The sequence below is a fragment of the Harpia harpyja genome, chromosome Z, assembly GCF_026419915.1.
Source record: "Harpia harpyja isolate bHarHar1 chromosome Z, bHarHar1 primary haplotype, whole genome shotgun sequence".
NCBI classification, from domain to species: domain Eukaryota; kingdom Metazoa; phylum Chordata; class Aves; order Accipitriformes; family Accipitridae; genus Harpia; species Harpia harpyja.
In genome coordinates, this window is record NC_068969.1 from 106,523,402 (window position 1) to 106,536,056 (window position 12,655).

The 12,655-nt window shown below is 54.7% G+C and overlaps 1 protein-coding gene across 8 annotated transcripts in view; it reads right to left on the minus strand.

Annotated features, from left to right (window-relative positions):
- Window positions 1-12,655, minus strand: part of CNTFR (ciliary neurotrophic factor receptor) — a 212,765-nt gene that overhangs the window by 19,238 nt on the left and 180,872 nt on the right. For all 8 annotated transcript variants that reach the window (XM_052778588.1, XM_052778590.1, XM_052778589.1 and 5 more), the window contains 2 exons: window positions 5,455-5,572; window positions 4,462-4,628 (listed from right to left, as the gene is read on the minus strand). In XM_052778588.1, the coding sequence (XP_052634548.1) occupies window positions 4,462-4,628; window positions 5,455-5,572 (285 nt within the window). The remainder of the gene's footprint in view (window positions 1-4,461; window positions 4,629-5,454; window positions 5,573-12,655) is intronic.

Here is a 12,655-nt window from a genome sequence, read left to right on the forward strand (position 1 = left end):
GAGTGATGGGCTATGTCCAGCTCCCTGATTTCTACGTGATCTTGAAGGAGTCCTTTATCCTCCGCAGCCTCATGGGTCTGGGCTCCGCACACGGGGACAAGTGCTCCTCCTTCCCTAGCCTTTGTCTGCCTCCATTTAGCCTGCACATGGTGAGGCAGGGGCTGTCTGGCTGTACATCAGCCAGCATAATAGAGCCCTGTCCTCAGTGAGGGCCTGCAGGCAGTAACATAATAAAAGCAATAATAGTAATAATAATAATGGACGATGGGCATTAGGCTGAGTACTGGTTAAGTGGCTACAAAACCAGATGTAATATTATCCCGCAGAGCTAAGGGAGCATCATCAGACATTCCTGGGAAGGGGACTTGGCCGGGAGGCAACTCACAGCTCTTCCCGCTTGGTTTTTGGCTGCTGCATCCAAGGAAGGGCTCAGTGTGCAAGAAGAGCCGCGGAGAGCAGCTTTTCCTACAGGCTCTGCACACTCACGCTTAACTGCAAATCTTGAGCTACCCACCACCCCTGGTTGTTGTTAGACACATCCCAAAATGAAGCTGATGTTTCAGAAAAGCAGCTGAGACCCTGCAGCATAGAGGGGCCCATCGCCCATCCCGTCTCTCCAACGAGTGCTAAAATGGATCCCTTGTGGCCGTTAAATATCCCCTGGCATTTTCCATGAGCAGAGGGATATTAAACTCCATGTCTTAGCCAAATGTCAGTCTAGGTAATTTAATTCTGCCTCCCTAAGTAGTATGAATTGAACTGACCTTCTGCCTAGGCAACTGTATACCCGTGTTCAGAGACTCTGAATTTCGTACAGACATGGGCACGTTTGTCCTCATGCAGCCCCTCCGAGACGCTCTGCATCTTAATCACCCCAGAGTCGGAGCTGGGAGGATCAAATGACCTTCCCAAGGTCACACAAGGGATGGGTGGCAGATTTGGGGAAGGCACCCATGCCTGCAAGGCCCCATCCAAAGCCGCTTTCCTCCTTTTAATGCTGTGCATCTTCTGCTAATTTGCCTCAGGCTCACACAAGGAGAAAGGTGCTGAGGTGGGATGCTGGCTTTGCTGCGTGGTGGTGATGTCCCTGCTTTCCTGGGGGATGCGTGTGCCAGCTACCTTGTTCTTGGGCTGAAACACAAGTGAGGAAGGTGGTGTTGTGTCCTGGAGGGCCACAAACATCCCCATGCTGCCCTAGCCACCATGAGGGAGGTGGCAGCTCCTGACACAGCACCTCACTCCTCCTTGGCACCTCCCTCTGCTTCCAGGCCCTCTCCCCTCCAGCTTCTCCAACCCCTTTCCCACCTCCTCCTGCTTTAGGCTGGAGCCCTGATGTCTGCAGGGCTTTGCAGAACTTTGCCCTCCCCATGGTCACCTTTATTAATATCGATACCTTTGCAGAAGACGTAATTATGAAAACAATTTCCAGGAGCAAGATGAGGAGGAAGGCAGCCCGGATCTCCTACTGATGAGAGATGGGGGCCAGAGGGCTGGAAAAGCTTTTCCAGTCATCATTGAAAATGACAATGCAGAGTGACCCCTCGCAGCTGGTTGCTAATAACCAGCACGGCACGACCGCCAGCAAGGCATGGGCTCAGGATAGCAAAAGAAAGTACCAGTCATTTTCCACTCAATTAGAGCCCATCTTCCAAGAGGCTGGGGAAGGGATTTTCTGCTGGGGGCTCCAGGGAGGGAGGAAGGAGAGGAAGCAAAACCAAAGGAGGTCACTCCTTCACAGGGGGCTTTTTATGTTTGCCCAGGCTGGGTGGGTGGTCCGACCCAGCAGTGGGTCTGCTTCTGGCTCAGATGGTGCCGGGAGGGAGAGCTGGTGGCCCTGCACTGCTCTTGCGTTGGCTCCAGGCTGCTCCGTCCCCAGCAGGGTATGAGATCAGGGCTTCATGGCTGGCGTTTAACCTCCATGCAAAAGGTGTGATGGTTTTCTCTAGGATAAGGGGAAAACGCAAGGCAGGCTCTGATATTCCCAACCCTGGGATTTTAGAAAAGGCATCATGCAGTTGCTGGTTGACACCGTCTCTCCATTTTAGCAGGATGCGTGCCCATGTCGCAATGCTCCCACGCAGCGTTTTTCCAACGAGCCGATGCAGTGGCTTTGTCCTGAGCCATAGGTTTTCCAGCCCTCCATCTAGCAGAGCAAAACACAGCACAACTTCCAAGATGAGATCTCAGTCCAGCTAGATCCACACTGCCAGCATCCCCCATGCTGGGACACAGCCCCAGGTTTGCAGCCACAGGGAAGAGAGCCAAAAGAGACACCAAAATGCGGAGGCTTCTGCAAAGAGAGCAAGCAACCTGGGGCAAAACTGTGTGGCAAAATACACTAATGCAATGCACTTGTTTTAATTGGAAACACCAGGACGGCACAAGGAGAAGCTCCGTTCGGGGTAGGTGGCTGTTGATTGGCAGCAGCTGAGCTCACCCTGTAATGACTCCACTAAGCCTGTCGACTGCCTGCTTGAACACTCAATCACCACCGCAGCTCTGCTTCTTATGCACGGTGGCCATACCAAATCCTGAGAAAGAGAACTTCATAGCTGTACAGAATGTGGAGATTTTAAGGTCACTAGATATTGAAGTGTTTATGGGAGCGGGCTGGCTCTGGGGTGCAAGGACACAGCCCTTCCTATCAGCACCGCAACATCGTCCCTTCCCTGAGTGCTGTCCGGAGCGTGTTAGAACATCTGCCAGGTGGTGCCGGGGGGGTCTCACCTCCCACTGCAACCGCTGGGATGTGTCCAGGCACCCTGCACCCCTCCAGGCACTCTTGCAAGAGGCAGCGATATTGCACCCGTGCTAATGGCTGGCTCAGGGCAGCACTGGCCTCTGCTCACTGCTCCTCTGACCCAGGCTGAGTTCAAACTGCTGGGCTGGGTGTGCTTCCCAGGGGGCTGCCCTTACGTGCTGGATGGAGGACCAGATGTTTGGGAAGCCAGGGAGGGCATGGGTGGGATGCAGATGTTACAGGACGATGCCCTGAACTCCTGCAGGAGGGAATGCAAGGAACTTGGAAAATGCAGCTTAATTGCTGCCCTGGGCCCCACAGGCTGGAGGTTACCTTCATTTTTAAGGAGTGTATCTTCCACAAACACAACAATTTCCATTTAAAGGCACCCAAGTGACTGAAACTCCACCACTTCTCTGTTAAGCTCCTTGCCTTGTTATCAACGTTCACAATGCACTGATGAATACAAGCTTCGGATATCGACTGTGGCTGCAGGGACATGGCAGGACAGTCCCTGCTCCAAAATAATTTCCCTGCTCTGCTCAGAGCTGGCACCTTGTTTATCTTTTGATGTTTTCCAGGATTTGGGGTAGAAAGGGAAAATCTGTGATAGCAGTGGAGCTCCTCTTCTTGCGCTCCGGCACTTCCAGCCGCCTGGGACTGGGACATGCAGCGCACCGAAGGCAAAGACTGACTGCTGGCTGCACTTCAAGGATTCATTTATTTGTTTTTCCGGTCCAGTAATTGCCACATGTAACCAGCAAATTGTTTTTCGACGTGTTCCTGAACTCCTGTTCTCTCCCATTTTTCCTGTTCTTTGAGGATGAACACTCTTGTCACAGCACCAGCTGTAATCCGTCTTTGGCTGGTGGCAAAACTGTTGTGCCCAGCTCCCTGCTTTGCCATGCCTGGCACTGAATTGCCCAGTCCATGCTGGTCCTTCACAGTTAGAGGAGCACCCACACCATGGGTCTGGACACAGTCGGGCAGCATCCCTGTGGCACAGCCGGTGGCACAGACACCCCCCTCTCCCAGCGCCTGCTGCTCCCCGTCCCACATTGCACAGCATCCACTGCCCAGACGGGGCAGTGAAGAGGTGCAAAGGGGGGAATAGGGTTTTTAGGAGCATGTTAGGTAAAGGCTGGAGGAGGATGACTTCAGTGGGGCTTTAGCCTGCCTAGGGTTGGGGGCAAGAGGATGGGACATTTCAATTTCTCTTCCAATCCTAACTTCCATGACTCCGCTTCCAGCACAAACACCAAACCTCTCTTTTAGGAATGCTCAGAGGGGCAAGAAGGGCAATACCATTTGGACCACACCAGGTCCACAGCCTGCTGCCCCGGTACATGGCAGCCGCTTCCCCAGCCCTCAAGCAGGGAGGAGCTCAGCAACCGTGGGAGACCTGGACCACTGGGGACCAGGCAGGGTACCAGGCCACTGATGTGACCAGCATGGGGGCTGCCTGTGGGCATCCTACCTGGGTCCCCCAGGATGCTCAGGTTCCGGCACCAGTTACAGCAGGGCTGGGAGAATCAGGAAAGGCTCAAGGAGGATGCCAGAGTGGCTCAGACCCCGGCTCCATCTCATGCATGGATAGGCAGAGTCTCCACTTGGAGAACCTGCTCCTTCCCTGGCCCATCACTCCGGCGGGCAACGCTGCATGCAGAGCAAGCCAACCCCAACACCGTCTCGGAGAGGCCAGTTGCTGCCGCGGAAGTTACCTATGGCGAACTCGTCAAAGGTGACAGTGGTGGAGTTTTTGCCCAGAGCATTCGTGACTGTCAGAGTCACCTTGTACTTCACTGTCGAGAAGAGCTGGAGGTATCTGATGTGACACCTGTTTTTGGGAAAGACATCCTTCTCGCAGACCATCTCTCTCGTGCCGTGTCTGGAAAGCAGGGGTGAGAAGAGCTGTTACCTACAGAGCAGTGCTCGGGGTGGGGATGCACCCATGCTGCTGGAGGCAGGAGGCAGAAAGAGCAGCACTGTGTTCCTGCTCTGCCTGCGGTGCCCATGCACCAGCCCCTGCCACAGCCGAAGGGCTGCTTTCCTCCTGCCAGGGAATTTTGAGGGCTCATGTGTGTGATGTTTTATCTTAAGCCTGCACAGAGACTGTGGTGAATGTCCTCACACTGGCCCCAAGGAAAGGATGAGACTCTGCTGGCATTGGGGTTGGCTCCGTCCCTCCTGTGAGAGGAACAGCACCTCCTTTCTTCTGATGACACAAGCCCCAGAAGAAAATGCATGGCACCAACATATATAAAGGCTGTGCCAGGACCTGGGCACAGGGTAGGGGATGATGCCATACCATGGCCAGTTCTAGGTGAGGGACACTGCTGCTGTCCAGCCACAGCCAGTGTACAGCACAAGGGAGCATGGCTGTGTCAAATGTGCCAAAATACAGTGGGCACAACCTCCCATGTGGACAAGTGGTGCAGAGAGGATGGCCATGGAAAGGGGATCTGGGAGCTGGGGACTTTCCTGGTCCCCTGTTGGGAAACTAGAACTTTCCTGGGACAAAGCCCCAGTGCAAAGCATCCAGTTTGGATGTCCCTGGAGCATCCTTCCCCAGGCTCATTTTTGGGAAACCAATCCCATACGCTCAGCACAGGTCAGACCCACTGCCCCAAGACTTCAAGGCACTACTGGGGACCTGCTCCAGGCTGCAGACACAGAAACTCACCCCACCGCACCCTTCCTTCCCAGGCACTTACATGACAGAGATGTTGAAGGAGTTGGGGATGTAGGTGGGAGTGGGCAGGTGCCAGCTGCAGTAGAAACCTTTTGGGTAGTTGTTGGACCGGCACATCAGCACTGGCTCCTTTGGGGGGGCTGCCGGGGAAAAAGAAAAGAGCAATTATCCGTTGAGGTGGGGTTATCACCAGGTCCTGAACAAGGGGATGTCCCTCCACTCTCAACTGCTGCCAGCTCAGGAGGGTACACAGTTTACAAGGGGAGCCTGGTCTGTGTTTATCAGCTCCTTGAGGCATCTGGGGGCCTTTGTCCCATGTCTGCTGCTGAGGTCCTCCATGAGAACTTGCTTTGGACTGGGCTGTGCACAGCAGCTTGCCTTCTCCTCTGGCAGTTCACCAGCTCAAATGAGAGATGGGGTGGCAGAGAAGGTTGGCAGGTACCAGGGGAAATCGTCTTCAAAGCTGTGACAGAGACGTTGCTGATGGGGAGGAGGTGCTGCTCTCTTGACCCCATTAAGCTACAGTGCTCACGGCTTTCTCTGCCACATCCCTGGGGAGTGATAAACTTGTTGAGGGATGATCCTCCAAAAGACCAGAGGTCCTCAAAGGGAGGAAGAAGGACTGCTTATGGCAAGATGAGGAGGAACAACTTGAAACCAGCAGAGAAAATTCAGCTTTGCAGGAGGACTGGCTGTGTTAATGCTTTCAGCAGTGGGGCAGAGCATCCCACCCCAGGGTCCTGCCTCCCAGGGGACACAGAGGCAACTGGAGATAGGACAAGAGCGTGCAGCGGGGAGCAGCCTTCCTCTGGCCTCATCAGCCATTTCTAGAGCTTAGAGGCAGAAGAGGATTTTAAACCCAATCATGTGTTCACACTGCACTCGGCTTTCCCGGATATACGTGTACTCTGTGGTCTTTGCAGGAGCACAGCCAGAGCTGTGGGAAGACTCTGCAAAATGCCGAGGGCCAGTGTGTGTGGGAGAATGAGATGTGATATCTTTCAGCTGATAAATTTTGCCCATGTAGGTTGGTAAAAATCTTATCTGAACTGACACTGAAGTAAACTCCTCAGTACCTGGACACTTGCATTGCCAAGAGCAGAGTTTGGCTCTAACTGCAGCACCTTGGGACAGCACCTTACAATGAAATACACTCCCCGGGCTGGATGTGCGCCATGGTTCCCTCGGAAAGGCTGTCTGAACCTGTGGTGGTCCCTCTTTCCCCTCCTTTGTTAGCCCTCATCCCCATGCATCCACGCAGAATGTCCCAGGACACACACTTCTCTCCAAGCAGAGGTTTTCAAACAAACATAGCAGATCTGGCAGCCTCAGCACAAACATCGCTGCGTACCACCCCACTGCGGTCCCAGCAGCAGTCCCCACCACATGGCTCACCACTTTCCTCCCTGCTGCTGAGGCAGATGCCTTAGCCATGGCCATTACCAAAAATGAGATGCAAACTGGGATGCAATAATGCAAGAGTTCAGGGAGCAACCCCAGGCCGGGAAACTCCTTCCCCCAAGGGCTGCAAGGGAAAATCACAAGTCCCACAGCACTGTGCATCCACCATGTGTTGCTATGGAGCATCCCACACTGATGGTGCAGGGAAGCTGTGAACCAACCTAACAGCCCTCTGCATGCCGTGCCAGAGAAGAAAAGGATGCAGTGAGTCGGCTAAGGGTGCCCTCACTGCACCAGTGAGCTGGCAGCACCAGGAGGATGCCAAAGATTCAAGATATAAATGCAAAATGGGACATCCCTGCAGCCATGTCTGTGCAAATCCGCAATGTGGCGCAGAGCCATGCAGAGCTGCTGGTCTCCTGGATGTCTCCTCAGCCCCACTTAGGCACAGCCGAGGCCTCACTGGTGTAACACACTCAGGGATGCACCCAGGACTGGAGCAGGACCCTGACGGGGAACAGCAGCCCAATCGTGCCCTCTGGAGAGTGCCAACCCAGCCAGCTTGCCATGAGCACAGGCTGCCAGGGTGGGCTGCTGGGATCCTGGCTTGGCATTGAAGAGCAGAGCCCATGGTCAGAAAGTAATGATGGGTTTTGCTAGAAAAGCTTTCTGGTGGGATGACCGGACGTCCAGCTGTAGCACCCTACTGCAGTCTACAGAGGGGAAACCGAGACATGGGGCTTGCACACACGCTGGTGTCCCCGGGGCAGGGCTGGGGAGGGAGCAAGCAGATGACAAGAGAGCCAAGGGCAGCAGAGTCAGGGAGCAGGGAGAGGGAGAAGGAAAGGAGGGGGCCGGCGGGGAGGGGAGGCTGTGCCAGTCCACGACACGTGTTCCTCCTAATGGCTATTCCAGCCTTCAGCCGGCAGACGAAGGCCAGAGCCTGGTTAATGAGCCTCCCAGCTAAATTATTCAAGCAGACCCTCCGCAGCAAAACAGAGTGGCTAATCTTAAGGTCAGAGACAAGTCCCTGCTACAGCTCCATCCTCCTCCTCCTCGCCGGCTCCTTAACCCCTTCCCTGCCCCACAGCTGCCCCCGGGGTGAGGCGGGAGCAGACGCAGGGCAGCATCGCCCGTTGCAGGGGGCAATGGGGCAGGGTCGGGGGCTCCTGGGAGGTGTTTCGGAGGGGTTGAAGGGGTGGAGGGGATTTAGGGACAGCTCTGGGGTCCGAGCGACCGCGTGGTGGCAGTGTGGGCTAACAGCACCCGCCTGGGACCCGGCAAAGCGGGCTGGGGGCTGGAAATATTTCATGGGAGGGAGGATGCTGGGGATGCTACTGTGGACCTCTCGCCCACTTGCTGCTTGTGCTCAGCTGTGCCGCACGACGCCAGGAGCCACACCGCGTACAGGCAGCCGAGGCTTCAGCGAGCATCCCTGAAGACCTGCACTGTCCCTGCCCGACGAGGAGGCTCTGCCCTACATGCACAGCCCCAGATGATGCACTGCTACTGAGGATAATTTATCTCTGTTGTCTCCGGTATTATGCCGGATCCGGCTCTTGGTGGTCTGTGCTAATTCCTCCACCAAGGAGGCTGGGGCGGGCTCGTGCTTCCAGGTTTGATTTGCTGGGAGAAGGAGGGCTGCCCAAACAGCCTCCCGCTTCCATCCCCACTCTGCAACAGCCTTTGAAGATGCCCCATTTTCACAGCCTTGAATGCCTTGAAGACCCTGTCCTCTGCTCCAAGACTGGGGCCCCAAATGCAGCGCCTAACCTCTGTGCCCCCAGCATCTTCCACCTTCCATCCTCTGATGCCTTTTAGCAACCCAGAGGTGGAAGGAGAGGCTGGGGAAGGGGGACAAAATAGCCCTCATACCTCTGCTACCCTGGTGCCCATGCAGCATCCTCAGCCCACTGCATCTGAAGGGATGCTGCTGTATGAAGCTTGTCTCGCCCCAGCCATTGCCCTCTCTTTCTAGGCAGGGACAAGCTGTCTCATAGAGACATTCCTGCCACCTCTGTCTCTCCAAAGAGCCATCAGTCCCAGAGCCACAGGTGTTTTGGGAGGGGGATGTCAAACAACTACCCCACTTTCCACCTCGATGGGCAGAAAGTCCACCCCACAGGAGAGTGCAGGGCCAGTGTGATGTGCCATTTGGGGCTGTGACCTTGACACCATGCTGGTGACCGTGACCATGACCGCCAGGTGCCACGAAGGAGAGAGCTGCAAGCCCCTTCTCAGCAGCCATGGTGCATCAGGAGGGCTGTCTTTGCCCACCCTGCCCTGGTGTCTTCTCCAAGCTGGTGGCAGGGTCTCTATCTCCCCATAGTAGATGGTGGCTTGCAACCCTGTTCCTCTCCCCTCCTCTCCCAGGAAAGGCGCTCGCCAGCACAGCTCATTCTGCCCATCAAAGGCTCTTAAAGAGAGCAAATAAAATTGCAGGCTCCAATCGATCCAGCGCTCCGTAATGCTGTCTTTGGAGGTGGGCCAGCCTGTCGGGCCGATGGAGAGAGCAAGAAAGGCAGTGGAGGAAAACAAAGCCATCAAGGGAGCATTAAAGGTTTTTTCTGCCCTGAGGCTTTGGGCAGTGCCTCTGGGTGAGGGCTGTCCCGCCCCAGCCTCCTCCATCCTCCCCCAGCTGATGTCCAGCTTTCAGCCCCTGCCTGACGCTGAAAACAGCCCGAGCAACACGTTGCCCCTGTATGGGCACTTATCCCCAGGCTCCAGCACGCAGCCTCCCTAATCCTGGCAAATGTTTACTTCCCCGTCACCTCATGGAGCTGCTGAACTCTGTAAAGGCAGAGATCCTTTCCTTTCTCTGCAAAAGCGCCTGCCCTCTCTAATCTGTCTATTAACCTCTCGCATGGCAGGAAGCCACTTCTCCCACGCGCTCTGCTGATGTCCTCTCTGCAAACCTGGCGTGTTTAATGCCTGGCCGTGGCAGCTTCCCAGCAGCTTGGGCTGCAACCAGCCTTGCTGCAAAAGCTCGGGACAAGAGGATGGAAGGCTGCGCCAGAGCTGGGCGCATCCCACCTGGGCACGCTGCTTGCAAGCCATGCAATGCTCCAGCAAAATTCAGAGCTGCAAGAGGCAGCAAAAGCTGGTACCAGGATCATAATCTCTGCAGACCCTGCAGAAGACTGGTGGCAGGAACAGGGTTGGCTTTCCCACCACACGGTGCCCCAGACTTTGCATCCATTTGACCGCAGTCTCTCTGGCTTGTTGGAAATAGCTGTCACTTGACCAGCTCCAGCATCTCTGCTCAGCTGGGGAGAGCACAACAAGTGGTCCTCAAGGATGAAACAGCTCTAGATGCATCAGCACAGACACAGATTTTTGTCTCCCTTCCCATCTCTAAAGCCCAGTTGTCCTTGTACCCTGAGTCCCACTGCGCAGGGGAAAAGTGTGACCAATCCATTTTAGAAACCACTAAAAATGATCTACAATAGCTTTTCCTAGCCCTGCTAGGTCATGAGATAATGGACATTAAAATCATGGCATTTTTATATATAGAAAAGTTATTTTAGGTCATTTTTAGAGGTTTCTGAAATGGATCAGTTATAATTTTCCTCTCCTGCTGAGGGCTGAACGTACTAAAGATGCCTTGCTCCACAGGTGGAGAGATACAAAAAATAGTACCAATAAAAGTTTTAAGAGGCCTCTCAAACACTTCTGTAGGAGGTATTTCTTCTGGTGCACTAGGGGCACATTCAGGCGCCAGGCTGCTGGGGGATACCGATCCTACAGCATGCTTGTAGGGTCACCCACATAACGCATCATCCTGGTCTTCAGCCAGCAAAGCCTCCAGGGTCCATGACAGCAGCATGGGTTTGTGCTAGAGCTACAGCCATGACACAGCCTGCCTGCATGTGGGCAAGACCCCCATGCTGCCCCACGCTGGAGGACAACCCCAGCCCCGATGCTGTCCTGCCACCAGACTCCCACTGTTATCATCCCTGCCTCTCCCCAGTGCCCATGGCAGGATCACTGCCCCATCTCTTGCCTGTGCCTAACACGCCCTCCACATCCTCAGCCGCTGACTTTTTTTGCACCATAGCCACGACCTTGCAGGCGGTGGGTATGTGCTGATAAGTAAAAAGACACCCAAGTGACCAAAAGCAAAGCTATAAAGGCTGGAGGGCACAGCGGGGACCTACCCAGGCATGAGATGCCAGCCCCGAGCACGTGGGCACACGTGCATAAGAGCAGCACACCCCACACATCTGCACATGCACCTACACAGGTGCTTTTGTTATGCATACTCTGGCTGCAAGCACGATGTATTATTTATCTAACACCGCTTTACTAAAATTGTCTGTGTACAGCCGGCTGGTAGGAAACAACAAAGAAACAATGATGAATAAATCATATCTCTACTGCCCGGAGGATCAGGGGAGCATCCGCCTGCCGTGCACCACCTGTGCTGGAGTGTAGGATGGCTGTGGCTGGGGACGGTTCCTTTCGCCATCCCAAACGTTGGGATGTGGCTGTGTTTTGTTGCTGGAGAAAGGGAGGGAGGTGAAGCTCTGAGTTTGCTCTGTTACCCCTTGTCCAGGCTGTTCTTGGATAAAGGTGAGGCTGAGGAGGGGTGCAGAGGACAGCGGCGGGGTGGTACGGAGGCAGGTGATGCTCCCCTGCATTGTGCTTCTGTACGCTGGGAACATCATGTTCATAACCACCACTTCTTCAAGAAGGATTAAGCAAGTTTTTTTTTTTAAATTAATGCAGCAAAATTCATGTGAGAGAGAATTAGAGAGCCCAGGGGTGTAGGGGCACAGGGTGAGATGGGCTTATCCCTCACTGACCTCCTGGGTGAGCTGGGCAAGTGATAGAGATGGGGTTTAGGTCTCTCTCAGTCAGTCTAAGCCATCCCAACCTTAGCACGGGACATTTTCAGGGGACATTCCTCCCCCCTGAAGTTAGCCACTGACAACGTATCCCTCTGGAGTGTGAGCTACCCCAGCTGAACACCAGAGTTGCCCACATTCAGCCAGCACCTAGCCCAGCCCTGACACCCTCATGCTGCAGGACCTCCCTGGGAGCTCCCAAAATGGGCTAGGGACACCTGCGGCTGTAACTGGAGTCCTCTAGCCCCGTTGCCATCTAGGAGCCACCTCCCCAGTCTCAAAGAGCAAGAATTTATTCCCCAGAAGGTGCCGGAGAAAAGGTGGACTCAGCAAAAGATAAATTTCTAAAAGGCCCTGTTTTACACTGATTGGGGCTCATAAACCAAGCTATGGATTTTCTCATTTCCCTTGCAGAAAATTCAGCGCACCCGTCAAGAGGCAGCACTGTAAATTTTTGGGCGAGGCATTACTCATAGAGAAGAGGGAGCTCAGAGCCACGCTTTAAGCCCAAATCACAGTGCAAGCTCCTAGCCCTAAAAGCTGCCTTGAAGCAGGACAGCGTGATAACAGGCTCACCAGACTTTGCTTCATCCTGCACTGCACGAGGCCATGCTATTTGCAGCACAGCAGAGGTGCTCTTCAAACCTGAGAGCTCTCAGGCCTTCAAAAAATTAGCAAGCAAGCCTGGTTAAGCAGCGAGAGGAAACAGCGAAAGGAAAGAGCAAGAGGAGAGGGGCTCCGGCAACTGTGGTATGGGATGGTGTGGCTGGCTGGCACAGCAGCCCTCTCCGGAGATGCTCCCCAAGGTGCGGTATGCTGCAGGAAGGAGATTTAGGCAGGTGAAGCCATCAGGCATCCCACACCCAGAACAGAACCCCATGCTGCCAGCTGCAGAGTTGACTCCCTCCAGTAGTGCCGGTGCTGGGCAGCATTGCTGTCCCAGGGCAATGCCCACATGGCTCCTTGGAGATCCCG